The 17059-nt window shown below is 32.6% G+C and overlaps 1 protein-coding gene and 1 non-coding gene across 4 annotated transcripts in view; one reads left to right on the top strand and one right to left on the bottom strand.

Annotated features, from left to right (window-relative positions):
- Positions 1-16559, top strand: part of LOC124534369 (calmodulin-A-like) — a 71900-nt gene extending 55341 nt beyond the window's left edge. For 2 of the 3 annotated variants that reach the window (XM_047110170.1, XM_047110169.1), the window contains 5 exons: positions 962-995; positions 3524-3625; positions 13560-13695; positions 14221-14369; positions 15243-16559. In XM_047110170.1, coding sequence (XP_046966126.1) covers positions 962-995; positions 3524-3625; positions 13560-13695; positions 14221-14369; positions 15243-15274 — 453 coding nt within the window. In that variant the 3' untranslated portion in view covers positions 15275-16559. Of the gene's footprint in view, positions 1-28; positions 401-961; positions 996-3523; positions 3626-13559; positions 13696-14220; positions 14370-15242 lie in introns of those variants that run through there. The other variant, XM_047110171.1, reaches the window with a different exon arrangement.
- On the bottom strand, positions 5616-5689 carry Trnat-agu. Its single transcript has one exon. It is a non-coding gene; the product is annotated as a tRNA-Thr (tRNA).
- Positions 16560-17059: the final 500 nt, after the last annotated feature.

Raw genomic sequence — 17059 nt, 5'->3', positions numbered from 1 at the left:
CAAAAATCCAATTTAAATATAGAGTCTACATATACCCAGCTGTCATTGTCGCCGCGCGTGTCAAGCGACCTTTATTGCTATTCGATTTAAAAAATAAAAAATGTCAACAGCAATTTAAAAAAAAAAAGTGTCACGTATTGATATGTTGAATTTAACGCGAACCGACCGGCATTGAATTCGAATCGCGCGTTCCATTTTTGAGTGTTGTGTTTTTTTTTTATCATAAAATTTGACGAAGAATTTTTGTGTCAGTATTTGAAAAAGTTCGATGATAAAATTTGACTGATATTGTTATTTTTTTTATTTAAAAATGGCGGAAGCTGCGGTGGACGATATTTACAACAAGGAATATCGAAGAATACGAAGATTGACCAGTGATTTTATAACTCGACAGTTTTCAGTTAGTTTTAATAATTTTAACAAATTAGCTTACAATCTTCGGTTTATACATATACATACATTTTAAAAGCCAATTTAATTTTAATTACTTATTTTATTTACTTATTTTTATCGAAGTTTAATTAAAGTATATACAAATATTTAGTCAGAAAGGCCCGTGGTCACGTAAAATTTTAGAATCGACGTGCGTTAGTATTCAGTGACGCCCATGTTTACAAAATCTCTTTGGGTACGTCAGACGACTAAGAGTCAACACAACGAGAACATAAAAAATAGATGATATTTATGAAGTTTATTTTATTAAAAAAAAAATAAACTACAAGGATTTATAGTCTCAGTTTCTACTATACACTGAAAAATTATTTAAAAATGTCAAACATATGATCATGTGCTTTTTTTTCAGGTAAACCGTTACGAAAAATTTTAACAAAATCCCGTTACTAATAATACATAAACAGATAACAAATTGTATAAAAAAATCCTTATTAGTAAAGTTCTACAAACTTATATAATATCAAAATTAAGAAGGTTAAGTTTTTAATAAGATTTTTTTTTATTTCAGTCAGAATATGGCCTTACAGAGGAACAAGTCGCAGGTACGTAACTTTGATCTATATACATTATTTCATATGACACTACTTCGATCTGTGGTCGAAATTTGACAGACACAATATCGATAATACTAAGTAAACATATCATAAGATTTTTCATATATATTATCACATTTTATCTTATATTCCTAGTGCTAGCATAACTCTAGTCAATAGCTAACGAAATAAATAAATAGCGAAAAAACAGAGAAAGAAGCAGTGGCGAATTTACCAATAGGCGAGACTAAGTAGGCGGGAGCCTAGGGCGGCAGATTTAGAGGGGCGGCAAATTTAGTCCAAATTTGGTATTATCTTACAGAAATTTAAAAAAACTTATAATCATATGTATACACAATACGTCCGTTATCCGTAAACTCGTCACTACATAGCGGGTTGGAAAAATAATCGAGTAACTGACAGGAATATCACCTAGTTTATAATCATACTAATAACGGGAAAAAACCGATGTAATGAGGACGATAGAACACGAATCATAAATGTTCCAAAAAAGGGGCGGAAAAAATTGAATAGCCTACTAGCCTAGTAGCAGCAGATTTGTAAATCCGCTTTTGGAAAGAAGTAAAGAACTATTTTGTCATCGCCCTTAACATACCTATCTGTATGTATTATTTTTTATCTGGCAAGGAAATTATTCAAGCCAAAGCTACAAGTGTCTGAATAAAGTAGCTTAATAAAACCGTACACAATACAACAAAACAATGTGTATTTATAACGTTAATATACAATGTAGAACGTACTTGTGTCAAAAATGAAACTTGTCAAATTAGAATAGGATGTTATTTTTTTTATTTAATGTAACAGATTAACAAGACATTTTTAAAATAAAATAGTTAGATGAGCAAATTGTAAACCCGATGATAAGCTATTACCATCACACATAGACAGGTGCTGTGTATTAATTATGCCGTATATCACCAATTCAGATAGATTGGGTTCTCAAGGTTGAGGTCAAGACTAAGAAGTCATGACCCTTGAACCTGCAGTTACGTTACCCTCCCTTTGACCGAAACACAACAGTTGCGAATATTATTGTTGATTTTTGTTTGTGAGTATATGAGTGGCTGGTACCTACCCAGAAGGGCTTGCACAACGACCACCAAGTATATAGTTCTTGATGGTAAGTGGTCACTTTTACATACATACACATATATATGGTCTTCTTACATCGCATTAATAGATAGCTTATAATTATTTATTAGCGATTTTCTCCAGCTTCACACAATACAATGAACGAAAATTAAAGGAAAACTCCATTTTCCAATCAAGAGATATTAAATTTTGCTGTTTACTATTGTAATATTCTCATATTATACTGTTGAAACAATCTTATAATTTATAAAATTCTGTTTCTTAGCATAAAAGATCTAAGCGATAACAGCAATCGAAGCCGTTGCAATAAATAATCATTCGTAAAAACGAAGACTCGTACCCAAGAATATTCCGTGTTTTGGGAAGATCTAAGCCCCTGCCATCACGCTCATTCTAATAATACTTTAATGTAAAATTTGTCACGTCGTAATATCATCACCAGTATCTCCCATTACATAATGCATGTCTCGCTAACAAATAGAAACATCAAGCGCTTTGGCACGACGTGTACCCATTAACGAGTCTGCGAGTTCCTTAAGAACATTACAAGCGATGGTTTTCGAAAGATAATTAATTTTGTCAATAGAGCTTTTGTTAAAATCTCCAAATTATTTCATATGTTTCGAGGGACGGCCAAAATGCCATTTCATTAATATGATTGTTGTGTTCCGGTTTGAAGGGTAGTAAGCCAGTGTAAGTACAGGCACAAGGGAAATATAATTTTAGTTCGCAAAATCGGTGTCGCATTGGCATTGGCATGGTATTTTTTTTACGGCATCAAAGTGAATGGGCACTTTACCACCATTGATTCCAACATATATACGAATATGTAAGAATTAATGATCATCATGATATATACTCAGGTGGGCTGAACAAAGCCTAACGGAAGAAGTCGTTTGCACTCTTTATTATTGGGTTCTATAAGGCATTTGCTACATTCATACGACATAGTTCTCCAATCTTATCACTCTAATTATTGGTACTGGTATCGGTACTTATTCCTGGCTGTTTTGTGACTAGTAATAATTTATAAAGAAGGTAAATAATTATAAAAGTTAAGTAAGTTACCGCCTGAGAATATCTCATCGTTAAGTTGAGGCCTTCTCTCTTTTGAAGAGAAGGTTTTGTAGCTGAATCAAAAACAGCGCTCCAATGCGGGTTGGTGGAACGACTTTGAAAGTAGTAAAAGGTACAACTACCCATGTCCTCATTAACAAATATACACTTTAACACTTCACCCGTTCGCACTCTTCTATTAGTAATTACACTCACAAAAATAACAGAAAAAAAAGATACCTTACCATAACGAGTAATTCCTATTCCTAAAGAACAGTTGATCTTACTCATAATGACAGCTACAAATTCCATAACCATAGTTAAGAAATTAATTTATCATAAGTAGTAATGAAATGACATTGTTACAGAATTCAAGGAAGCCTTCATGCTGTTCGACAAAGACGAAGACGGTACCATCACAATGGCTGAGCTGGGAGTGGTAATGAGATCACTGGGACAGCGACCGTCAGGTAATTTGACTTTGACGCAATTTGTCAGCAGATATTCAATGATACACCAGGATACCTAATGTAATTGGTAATAATATTCGACGTAACAAACTAGACGTCTGATTGGTGATTATTTTATTATATCAAAAATAATACGACACCTCATTGGTTTGTTAAATATTTAACAATTCTATTTTCAAGGAGTTCTGAAACATTAATAAGTAGCAAATACAAGTCTAATTTTAATATAATGGAACAATAAAAAATACCGTCTCTAGCATAAGGGCGCACGGGGTACGTGCTCATAACCCCTATCCTGAGAGGACCACGAACTGCTAACAATTTTTCTCACACATTTGTGCACACATTGACTGTTATTATTTTTTTATTTTTTATGGTATAAGTTGGCGGACGAGTATATGGGCCACCTGATGCTAAGTGGTCACCATCACCCATAGACAATGACGCTGTAAGAAATATTAACTAATCCTTACATCGTCAATGCGCCACCAACCTTGGGAACTAGGTTGTTATGTCCCTTGTGCCTGTAGTTACACTGGCTTACTCACCCTTCAAACTGGAACACAACAAATACTGAGCACTGTTGTTTGGCGGTAGCATAAGTGATGAGGGGGTGGTACCTACCCAGACATGCTTGCACTAAGCCCTATCACCAAGTGACAAAAATATTGTTATCCATTTTTACTTCGAAATTAACGTGACGATAGCCGATATAAGAATACAAAATCTAAAGACGTTCTCTTCATGATAGCAATAAATATGCATATATATATATAATTATTTCTACCTACATGGTCGACGAATTTTTTAAACTAAAAATAAATGTTCATTGTTATTTTGTTAGAAATATCCCTAGATATTTAATTTTAGGAAATATCTTTAAAAAGGGTGGGGTCATTTTTAATGAGACGGCTTTGCTACTAAGGTTTATATATGTGCAAAAACTTAAAGTTTAATTTTTTTGTATCTCTCCATAATAACCTAAACGTGTAAATATTTTTTCAAGCCAAGTTGGATCAGTAGTTAGGGCGTGTACATTTTAACTGATGATTGCGGGTTAAAATCCAGGCAAGAAACACTCATGTGCCTAATTTGTGTTTACAATTCATCTCGAGCTCGGTGGTGAAGTTAAACATCGTGAAACGTGTATCTAATTTCAACGAAGCAACTACACGAGAACCCATCAACCTGCATTGGAGCAGTGTGGTGAATAAACACCTAATCTAAGCCTAAGCCCAGCAGCGGGAAATTTACAGGCTGTTACTATTATTATACACTTTTCAAACTCCATTCATGAGCAATAACATACTGTCAGCTACAACGAAGTAATTAGACTGTCTGCCAAAAATAACAGGAGTAAGACTAAAAATAACAATTAGATGTTATTGTATCGTACTCATTCGTTTCTGTGTTTTTCTGTACAGACACACGAAGGTGACACGTGTCGTTATAATCTCTTAGAAAACAAAAGTTTGTTTAACGAATGGCTGGAAAGTTAAACGGTATTATAGGCTTACTTATAAACGTTTGGGGTGTTAAGATAAACACTTTTGTTCTCTTTCGCTCATTATTGATTTTACATTTGAAAAAAGAAGACGGCATTGTTTCGTCATAAGGAATTAGAGTTTTCTCGGAATTAAGGTTATGGGCCAATTATAGATCCAAAATATTTATATAAGGCATATCTTATATAAGTATAAATAATTTCAACTGAATTTGATCACATGTATATCAACCAATTAGCTCTGGGTCGTGGTGCTTCAGCATGGTGGTATCAGCTCCAAGCCTTTTCCTCGGATAGACCAGGCTTTGGCCCAGAAGTGGGATATGCATTACCAATTTGTTTTCGTATTTTAGAAGTACTCATATACTAATTCTATTAAATGATATCAGTTACATAATTCATAAGTAACATTGGTTTTATTATTTTGTCATATATCACAATAAAATGAGCTTAATATAATATAAAAATAAAATTAAATTATCAACCAGGCCCCGGCGAGATTCGAACTCACGATCTCCTGTTTACTAGACAGGCGCTTTAACCAACTAAGCCACGGCGCCGATGGGCGTTATTGTCAAATTTCTGTATGGTTTCTGCTTTGAGATATGAATATTAATAAACAATCCATTTAACGTAACGTCGTAATGTAGAGCAATACATTAATGTATTTAAAGAAAGAATCTATAAATAAAATGACATACATGTAAAGAACATACGTATAAGTGTTAAATGAAATTGAAAAGAACTTCTTAATTAACATACAAAATGTTTTTTTATATGTGACTTATTGTGATTAATTCGTAATGTATAAATTTTCATATGAATCTCGTAATTTGTATGCCTTTGTCCGTCACAAGGTCCCAGTTTAGTTCGAAGCAAAGTTTTATTGCAGTCAGGTCAGTGGCTTACGAACAATCAAAGAGACGAATTACTTTCGTAATTATAGTATTATTTATTAAGTAATTAAATTTTTAATAAAATAAAGTCATATTGGTAAAAAAGGCATATTATTCGATACAAGATTTTATAGATGATAAAAAAGCGAGAAGTTAATACCTGTTGACTACCAAGCAGGATATATTAATCTAAATAATTTTATTTAACTAACTTGACTTTGTATCTTTTTAAATTTTGTAAAAGAGTAGCTACTGAGTTTCTTGCCGGTTCTTCTCGGTAGAATCTACTTTCCGAACCGGTGGTAGCTTCACTTGATTGTAAAATGACGATTCAAAAGTGCTTGTAAAAGCCTACTTGAATAAAGATTTGATTTGAATAGATATAACTAAATACGAAGTAAATCAAGACAAAATTAATAACATAATTTCCCTATTAATCAAAAAGAAGTAGCTTTTGTGTGAATCAATGACATATGTCTTGTACAATCGACCAAACTATATTGTATAGCAATATTGATATGTTTATTCCAACTACAAGAGTAAGTACAAAAGCCAGATAAACAAGCCAATTTGACATCAAAATAACACGATGACATTGGTACTTTGTTAATTTATGGTAATCTTGTTAATTTTTTACATAACAATTCGCCTAAACATCTTTTTAAAAATCGTAAAAATACTATTTAGATTTAGTAATATCTTTAAAAATTGAAACGTACTTAAAACAGTATATGTACTTGAATTCTTATATTTAAATACATGACAAAATTAAATGTGTCAATATTTTAAACGAATGCCGCAATAACTGTGTCACAAATTTATAATTAGCATAATTAACTATATTTACAATTCTATAAATAATCAAACAAATATAATTTGATTTGATTAATATTTGTTGTGGCAAGACATAAACTACACACATTCGTATCCGGATGTGTCTGCCAGGTATATAAAATAGTTGGCGATCGTCACTATTCGTCATCTAATTACATTATATTTATAATATTTATTTATGCGTGTAACATATAAAATTTTATCTGTAAGACTTGTTTATTTAAATCTTCATACTTAAAAATAAAATAAATATTAGACAACATCACATACATTACTCTGATCCAATGTAAGTAGCTAAAACACTTGTTTTATGGAAAATCAGATGTAACGACGGTACCACAAACATCCAGACCCAAGACAACATAGCAAACTAACGATAATCTACATCGACTCGGCCGGGAATCGAACCCGGGACCTCGGAGTGGCGTACCCATGAAAACCGCAATAGCAAAAAAGCAAAAAATAATAACAATAATACATATAAAACTATGTATCATTAAAAAAAAAACGCCGATGCTACATCTAAGTTGTGTCGTACTATACTTAAACGATATCAAAACACGAACTTGATAATCGATATAATAAATTAGATTTTTGTGATCTTAACCACATACTATCAATACAAAACACATTTGTTTTCTTGTTTCATTCATGTTTATTATTCAATTCGTGCACAATTGTTAAAGAAAATATAATAATATTTGTAATAGATACTGATTATTTAAAAAAAAAAAACTGAATATTTACAATGTCTTCAAATGAATTTAATAAAGTAAAGTAACAGCCTGTATATTTCCCACTGCTTATATGAGGCCTCCTCTTCCATTAAGGAGAAGGTTTGGAACATATTCCACCACGCACTTCCAATGCGGCTTGGTCAGTCACATGTGTATTCCACACATGTGACTGAATTTCTTTGAAATTTGTCACACGCAGGTTTTCTCACGATGTTTTCCTTCACCACCGAGCACGAGATGACAAAACACAAATTAAGCACATGAATATTCAGTGGTGTTTGCCTGAGTTTGGACCAGTAACCATCGGTTAAGATGCACGCGTTCAAACCACTGGGCCATTTCGGTTCATGAATACACGAGGTACAAACTAAGTAATTTTGTAAATTACGTACCAAGAAATGAAAATGCTGAAGGTTTTGAATTTTCAACGTTCTTAAGTAGATTTGATGTCCGTCTTATTTTTCCTAATTCCGTCGTAATTGGAAAGGCGTCTCGGGATTGAATGGGCTTGCTTTTTCCGTCTTTTCGCTTTCGATCCTCATTAAATTAAATGACGTCAAAAATAATGAAAAAAAATATTTCAATTATAAATTTAAAATTATGTCAATATTTTTGTATCTGAAAATGATCTTAGCAAAACGTATTTACATTTTTCTTATACTATGTTAAATAACTTTTATATTTTAATTGTACATTTAGTATTATAACATATATAAATATTGTCTAGCACTTAGTGGTAGGGCTTAGTGCAAGCTCGTCAGGGTAGGTACCATCGACTCATCAGTTATTCTACCGCCAAACAACAGTGCTCAGTATTGTTGTGTTCCAGTTTGAAGGGTGAGTGAGCCAGTGTAACTACAGGCACAAGGGACATAACAACTTAATTCCCAAAGTCGGTGGGGCATTGACGATGTAAGTATTAGTTAATATTTCTTGCAGCGTCATTGTCTACGGTTGATGGTGACCACTTACCATCAGGTGCCCCATATACTTGTCCGCAAACTTATACCATAAAAAAAAATTCTGTCCTTGTAGTTCACTATCGTAGTCATTTCTTATAATGATAATGATTAGCGTGGCTTTTGTTTATTTCAACGAAGTAAATAAATATATATTGAACGACATCACTTACATTACTCTGAACCCAAATTAAGCAGCTAAAGCACTTGTGTTATGGAAAATTAGAAGTAACTACGGTACCACGAACACCCAGACCCAAGACCACATACAGTAATGAACTTTTTCGACATCGATTCGGCGGGGAAGATTTCGCTGACTGGAATTTGACTAAAAATTCCAACACTTTATTTTAAACTAGTAGTAATTCGCGGCTTCACTCGTGTTTTCGGGTGTTGGTTGTCATGTGTTAGGCAAAAAAAAGTAGCCTTTGCCCATTCTTGGAGTTCAAGTTTGCTTCATAGCAAAATTTCATCGAATTCGATTCAGCGGTTTGGTCGTGAAAGAACGTAAGACACACAGACAGAGTTACCTTCACATTTATAACATTAATATAGATTAAATAACTTCCCATATATACTCGAGCTGAAGAGGAGGCCTTATCCCAGCAGTGGGGAATTTATAGGCTGTTACCAAATATATACTCACAAATCGCGTAAACAGACATACTGGTTCAAAAATACTCGCTTAACTTAACGATGTATATTGTAATGACGTCACATCACATGATCATTTATTTAGCAATCCACATAACATACTGAGATATTCGTATTATGATAGAAGTAATATTCAGACGAAGTATCTATCACCTGTGGCTTTTGCGTGTATATCTAAAGGCTACTAACCTCTGTGATGGATGAACATCTTTGCGACAGCTAAGTGCTCAAGATTCCCGCTCCGAATGGGAAATAACACTTACGAAAATTTATACGACCACAATCTGTTCCATTTTCAAATGTCTGCAAAGTTATTGAAACTCTGATTACCTTAATTAATTTAAAATGATAGTTGCCTACTTTTTAATGTGCTCAATATTTCCCTGGGCAAATTACACTGGGTTTATGATCGTAAATTTTAGAAGCGTGAATTTAAAAGTTTTGATAAAAATCAGGACTAAAATAAGTGCATTTCGAGTAGATTCTTAAAAGCACTTTTAACTAGTAACTTTACAAAGTTAAATTAGTTAACTGGATCTGAATGTATATTTCACCATGATGATGATGAATGTTCATTTTACCAGAAAGAATTGGTAACATATTGATATTAGAAACAAATATTTATATGTAAATGTTATATATTTATAATTAAATTTTTTAGGTGTCCTGTATGAAAATTTAAGTTATCAGTACTGGTTCCGTAAGGGCAGGTTAAGTATCAAAATACAACGTCAACAATGAAAGACAAACACAAAATAATCTTGTGCGCAACCGATCAACCCACTCAGGTCTTATCACAATCGGATAAAAAACTCATTTACTATAATTCAATATATATTCACTATTATTAATCAAGATAATATTGTACCTTAAAAAAATATAACTTAATATAAATTAAGTAAAATATAAATTTTAATGACAACGGTTGGGAAAAATTTTGAAACATTGTTTGTACATTTCCACACTATTAAAGGCATTTGTTGTCTCATGGACTGAATAATCCTACACAATATATTCAGATTTGTGGTTGTCCTCAATATTTCGGTAAACAAGAGAACGGAACCATTGCCACAAATATTTGTTATTGGTATACCAATCAGTAAAAATAAGTTTAATATCTTACTAAATTTGAACTTATTCTGGATATATTTTGTATAGGGTACTCTTCATTATCATTTTTAACCCCCGACGCAAAAACGACGGGGTGTTATAAGTTTGACGTGTCTGTGTGTGTGTGTGTGTGTGTCTGTCTGTACCACTCTAGCCGCCGAACGGATGGACCGATTTTAATTTAGTTTTTTTTGTTTGACAGTAGAAAATGTCGAGAGTGTTTTTACGTAAGTTTGATGAAAATTGTTCCAAGATGGCCGCCGCCACAAAATCACAGATTAGATATTTTTTTTAAACTCCATCAATATGGGTATCAAATGAAAGGGCTTGACTAGTAGAATACTATTAGATATGACAAATTTAAAATACAAGATGGCTGCTTCTACAAAATGGTGCTTTACATTTTTTTATTACAACTTGATCAATATGGGTATCAAATGAAAGGGCTTGACTAGTGAAATACTATTAGGTATGAAAAATTTAAAATCCAAGATGGCTGCCTCTACAAAATGGTGCTTTATGGATATATTGATATCATTTGATATCCATATCCATATCCATCCATTTAGACTTATAGCGAAACTATAAGCATAAGAGGGGTGTTATAAGTTTGACGTGTCTGTCTGTCTGTCTGTGTGTCTGTCTGTATGTGGCATCATAGCTCCCGAACGAATGAACCGATTTCAATTTAGTTTTTTTGTATTATAGGTGTTTTACGGGCGAGTGTTCTTAGACATGTTTGATGAAAATCGGTTTAGCCGTTTAAAAGTTATGGGGGGTTAAAGTGGGGAAGAAAAACCGAATGTCTGCAAATATGCTCAATTGGGGTATCAAATGAAATGTTATGACTTGTACATCACAAAAAACATTAATTAATAATTAAATAAAATTATTAGATAAAAAAAATAATTAAGAAACAAAAAAAAAATTAATTAGTAACTAAAATAAAAAAGAACAAGATTGACCTTAAAATGTAATCTTAACTTATATGTTTTAAATCAACAAGAACCAACGTATTTACAACTTAACCAGAGATATTAATTCGCGTTGGGGGACCGAGCGCTATTGTACAAAATAATATTAAGTGTTATATAAAAGATGAGATAGGTAAGCATGTGACACTAATTAATTAGGTGCGGTCCCCCAACGCGAAGTTTTTTTTTTTAATATTAATACATACTTATGCATATAGGTACTTTAGGATTAATTTTCTTTTATTATTTTTTACTTTTTAAAGGTAGCTTATGTTTTTTGTGGCGGGGGTTTCTGAAATTTTTAATTTAATTTTTTATATAGGTTAAAACAAAGTCGCTTACTGCTATCTGCCCCTATCCTTAGAGCTTTAAAATTACGCAACGGATTTTGATGCCTTTTTTTGATAGATTGATTGATTCAAGAGGAAGGTTTATACATATAAGACTTGCACAATATAATAAATTTTTAAAAAAGTCAGCGATGATACATGTTTATATCTTAAGGATAACGCATAATTACTATTTTGGATTATTTAAAGATCCTTCCATAGTATATTTAGTATCAGTATTGCAGCCGTGCTAAGCCAAGCCGTAGTAGGGTATAATTCTAAGTCTTTAGAAAAAAATATTAATCCGAAACGCTCTTCTGCTTTTGTAGGATTTTGACTTTAGTCGTTTATTTGTTCTATTTCCTGATTATTCATTCACTAATAATACATCTTTTTCTCTCCCAATTCTGCGTGAATCGCAATATTTGGACGAATACCAATGAATAAATGAATACAAAGGTAGACGTTTCAATTTGCGGCTCAGGATGAATGGATTTTCATGAATTTTTATCTAACATTCACCAGCGTAAGATGGTCTCTTTCACATTCACCTGTGTGAAATAAATAGCAATTATCGTAATCGTAGAAATGCTATTATTAAATTGTTTAAGTTTATATGAATAACTGGTTTGAATTCAATGAATTTTAATTGAATCGATTAATTTCTGTTTTGCATAATTATCTCGTAACGTTATTGCTAATGATTATACAAAACAAAATGATAATTCATTCGTAACTGATCAGGAACTAATGAATGTAATCGATTTAACTTTATAAATATGTATTTGAAAAACAATAATTTTATGTATTAATTTTGTATAAAAATATATTATAAAAAGTCAAATGATAACAAAACGATTGTTAAAAAAATGTTTACCGATTAAAATTATAACGTCGTATTTAGTTTTGCTCCTTTATCACGTGTATGTACACATTTTAACTCTGCACAATTAATAAAAGTACTAACCGCCCCGACTTCGTATTATTATAATCCCTAAATACATTTGTAATTTTTACTTAAGGAATCCTGAAGGACGCTGACCAACCAATAGAACTCGCTCACACACATAAAAGTTCATCAAAGTCCGTTCAGCCATTTAGGAGTCCAGTAACATACACACACAGGCGAATATTATGAAGAAAGTAATCAAGATTATGTCTTAATTTTCAAATACATTTAATAAAACTAAAAGGTTCAACTTACGTTGGACGTTTTTACAGGGTCCACAAAGCCATTGTCCAACACAACATTACGTAGTAAACAATCCCATTTAAAAGGTACCATCAAAATGAAATGTCTAGCTATGCGGATATCTTCTTTATTTATGGCCAGTATAATATACTCAGCTTTTATAAAATGCAAAGAAACAGGCTTGGAAATACTCGAATGTTTTGTAATTGCATTGTATTTATTGTTAAGAAGATTTGTATGATGTAGAGAAAACAGTATGTCTAACGGTAAATTAACTTTTTCCAAATTTACCAGTTGAAGATTTAATCGCATTATTGTTGCCATGCGAGGACCTTTTTCTTCATCATAGGTTTGCGGAAGAGCATATAGGCTACCAGATGGTAAGTGGTCGTTACCGCCCATAGACTTTGGCACTGTTAGATTTATTAACTATTCCTTACATCTAATACCAAATCCAATACGCCACCAATCTTGGGAACTAAGATGGTATGTCCCTTGTGCCTGTAGTTACACTGGCTCACTCACGCTTCAAACCGGCAAACAAAATACCAAGCACTGTTGTTTGGTGGTAGATTATCCTAGTACCTATCCAGACGGGTTTACTCAAAGGCCTACCACTAATTAAAGTTTATAATAAGTTAGCCCGTCTATCCGGTGTATCACATATAACTCAAGCTATTTTGTTACTATTGTGTCTAAGTTTTGGACAGAGTAATTGTTAAAATGGACCAAAATGTTTTTCCAGAGACTGAATTACGAGATATGGTGAAGGAAGTGGATCAAGACGGCAATGGAACGATCGAATTTAATGAGTTCCTCCAGATGATGTCCAAGAAGATGCGCGGAGCAGATGGCGAAGATGAACTCAGGGAGGCTTTCAGGTATATATTTTATCACATTGCTTCTTATTTCTACTTCTTCTTATAGAAAATCTACGCGTCAAATCTTCACAGAATAGCTATTAAATAGACAATGAACTGACTCAATCAGCAGTTTCAAAATAAATGAATGAATGAATGATTGTGATGAATTGACGGTTTCCATTGAACAGTTTTAAGTCTCCGTCTCGTATTCGTAAAACAGCGAATCTAACAATGTCAGCAAAAAGTATTTAATCAAGAGTGAGCAAAATTCAACTGAATTATTTGATAACGTAGCGCACAGACTTTCTTCTTTAAAATAATTATAATAAAGTATCTAAGGTGTTCCAAAAATAAATATAATATAATGCTATGAAAGCAAAAACTATAAATGACATTTTTCTTTGTTTTGATTGGTAATTCGTTTAAAATTTATCATTTTTAGTAGCTTAAAAAAGAAAACTGCTTAATAGGACTGTGTAAACACTTTCACAAAGTATAATAATAATATAATAGGTATATCAAGATGTCTTTTAATTATTTCAGGGTATTTGACAAGAACAACGATGGACTAATATCCTCAGTAGAGCTTAGACACGTAATGACCAACCTCGGTGAGAGACTGAGCGAAGAAGAAGTTGACGACATGATACGTGAGGCTGATCTTGATGGTGACGGCATGGTCAATTACGATGGTCAGTATTGTTTGATAAAAGAGAAGATAAAAAAAAGCACAGAAAGAGAGGGTATTTATTATTTCGAGTTAGGGTTTTGTGCAATACCGTATGGGTATCTTCAACTTGATATCACCATCTACCGTCAAACAGCAATGGTTATTTCTAGTGTTGTTGGTGTATGAAGAGGCAGATGTCTAAGCCTTTGCGAATCAGGAGTTGGTATGTGGGCCGCTTAAGGGCCACCTGATGACTAATATGCTAAGCTGTGGATCTATTTCTATTAGAAAAAAAAATATGTGGTGCTGGCGACGATATAATTGAAATCGTTAATTTTGTAAAAACATAAACATAACAAAAACTTGCATCTCATGTCGGCCAACAGGACTGATAACGTAAATTGTCTGAAATATTGCGTGATGTGAGTTAGAGTGAGCGCGAAGGAGCTTGCCTGCCGCTGCCATATGCGTAAGATAAAGGGAACCCGTAACGAATCAGTATTAGAAGTTATTACTTAAAAAGTTACTATTACTTTAATAACTTATCATTCATAAGCAAAATCTTAAAATTATAGGGATCGCCAGTTATATATAAAATAGAGTAGAGATAAATTTCTGTAAAAACAAGAAATGTCAAATCATCTACGTCCTCCATCTCTTATCCTAATTTCATTTGGGGTCATGTTCTTCCATTCTTCTCTATCGGATGTCATCTCACAAGTAACATTATTTTCAGCCATATCGTTTCTCACACAAACCATCCATCGTTTCTATAGTCGTCCCATCTTAATTTTTTCTTTGAAAAATCTTATACTTTGTTATATACATTTTGTTATTCCGACAAAGTTAACTGGTTGTATGATCGGCCCTTAATATATTATTTTGGTGTTTTCAGAGTTCGTGACAATATTGACGTCGAAAAACTAGTATGCAGAGGAACAACCCAAGAGAGATCGTATCCCAAAGCGTCAGTGTCCGTATCCGGAACTAACCGAGCTTGGCGGGAAAGAAACTCTCATTTAAATGAGTCAGTGTAAACTCAGTTTGGAAGTGTTGTTCTTTACGCCTCACGGGAGTGAATTGACTGTTAATGTGAAACGAAACGCCTAATCTCCCAACGAAGTTTTAGTTGCATGACGTGAGACAAGAACGGCCTCTGTGGACGTAACTTTTATATGTGCCGTGAATTGCAATCTATATTATAATTTATTTAATGTGTCGTATATTTGTTCGTTTTATTTTCGTATTGAAATGTTGGCTCGCTAATTTTGTAGCGGATGTGATAAAATGCGCTATGTCTCTTTACATGACATTTAACATCAGTGAAGTTATAAAAGAAAGTTGGATTCAAAAGTAGATTCGCTAGCTAATAAGGCTGTTGCATGATTATTTGGGTGTGCTTTTTAATTAAAGCTATAACGCTTAATGTTTGTACGATCTTGTAAAATCAATTTATCGGAGAATATAAACGGTCTGTAAATAATGCGTGTGAAATGTCTGTAGATGTAAACGGGCCTTTAAGACCGTTACGTTTGAACTTTGATGCATATGAGTGTAGTTGATGTTGAAAGCGTTAATGTTTTAAATAATATATGTGTAAAGATATTTATTGGCTATATATTAATATGTCCTTAGACTTTCGCGATTAAAAGACGTCAGAAAATATTTTAAGCGGATTTGATCAAACATTTGTCTGACATATTCTTGGCAGTTTGGCCAACATGCGTGACAAGAAAAATCTTGCTTAAAATCCGTTTAAAATATTTTTATGTCATATGTGTAATTATGGCATTATAGCCATATTTATGTCACGAATCATGTCAGATCATGATTAGTTTAAAATGACGGTTGATCAAAATGACGGTGACGGTCAGTGTTCACTAAAGCATGGAAGGCCCTAGGTATGATATTGGCCCTTCGTAAGCTAGCATCGTAAGTACAAGTAGAATTTAAAATGTTATAGATTGTAGTCCAAGAACTGACTTGAAAAATATTTTTTAATTAAATCTGGAACACATAGTTATTAAATAAAAAAAAATGTAAAACTGAAATATATTAAATACCTTCGCCAAAGTCCAACTGCACGAACGGTATTCCTTTCTTTACATGCATTATTAACACTATAAATAACGGATAAAAACTCAATATAATTTTTTTTAATTTCCTGAATATACCTTTAAATAACTCACTATAAATGTCTGAAAAGCATAAACAGATACAAGATAAAAAACCAATTGGTTCTTGGTCTATAATTTTCAACATATAATACTCCCTTAGAAAATATAGATGTGTCATTTTGATATTGAAATTAGTAATATATCTGCATTAGAAAAAAATTAAAAACAAAATAAATAGTTTTAAAAATAATCGGTTGTGTCCATTTTGTAACCGTAAAATCACCCTGTATACAAGTCTAATGAAGATAGTAGTAGTTGTGTGTAATTGAATAGATTGTGATCTCCGTTAGTCTTCCAAATTGTGGAGGTTGACTTCAAGGTCGTAATGTTTATTATAACTGAATGTGCTTGTATATTTTAGTGGATAAAACTGCACCATTATTGTGCCGGCATTTTTTTGAACACCATGTATAATGTCATTTATGTTTTTAAATGTAAAGGTTTTGTCCTCTAGTTAATGTTATTTGAACAAATATAGTATTTTTTTGTGAACCGTTCTCGCGAATAAAGATACGCTTAAAATTTCAGATTATGT

The sequence above is a fragment of the Vanessa cardui genome, chromosome 12 (assembly GCF_905220365.1).
Source record: "Vanessa cardui chromosome 12, ilVanCard2.1, whole genome shotgun sequence".
In the NCBI taxonomy this organism is placed as follows: domain Eukaryota; kingdom Metazoa; phylum Arthropoda; class Insecta; order Lepidoptera; family Nymphalidae; genus Vanessa; species Vanessa cardui.
Note: the sequence above shows the minus strand (reverse complement) of the source record. Positions and strands in the feature narration are given on the sequence as shown.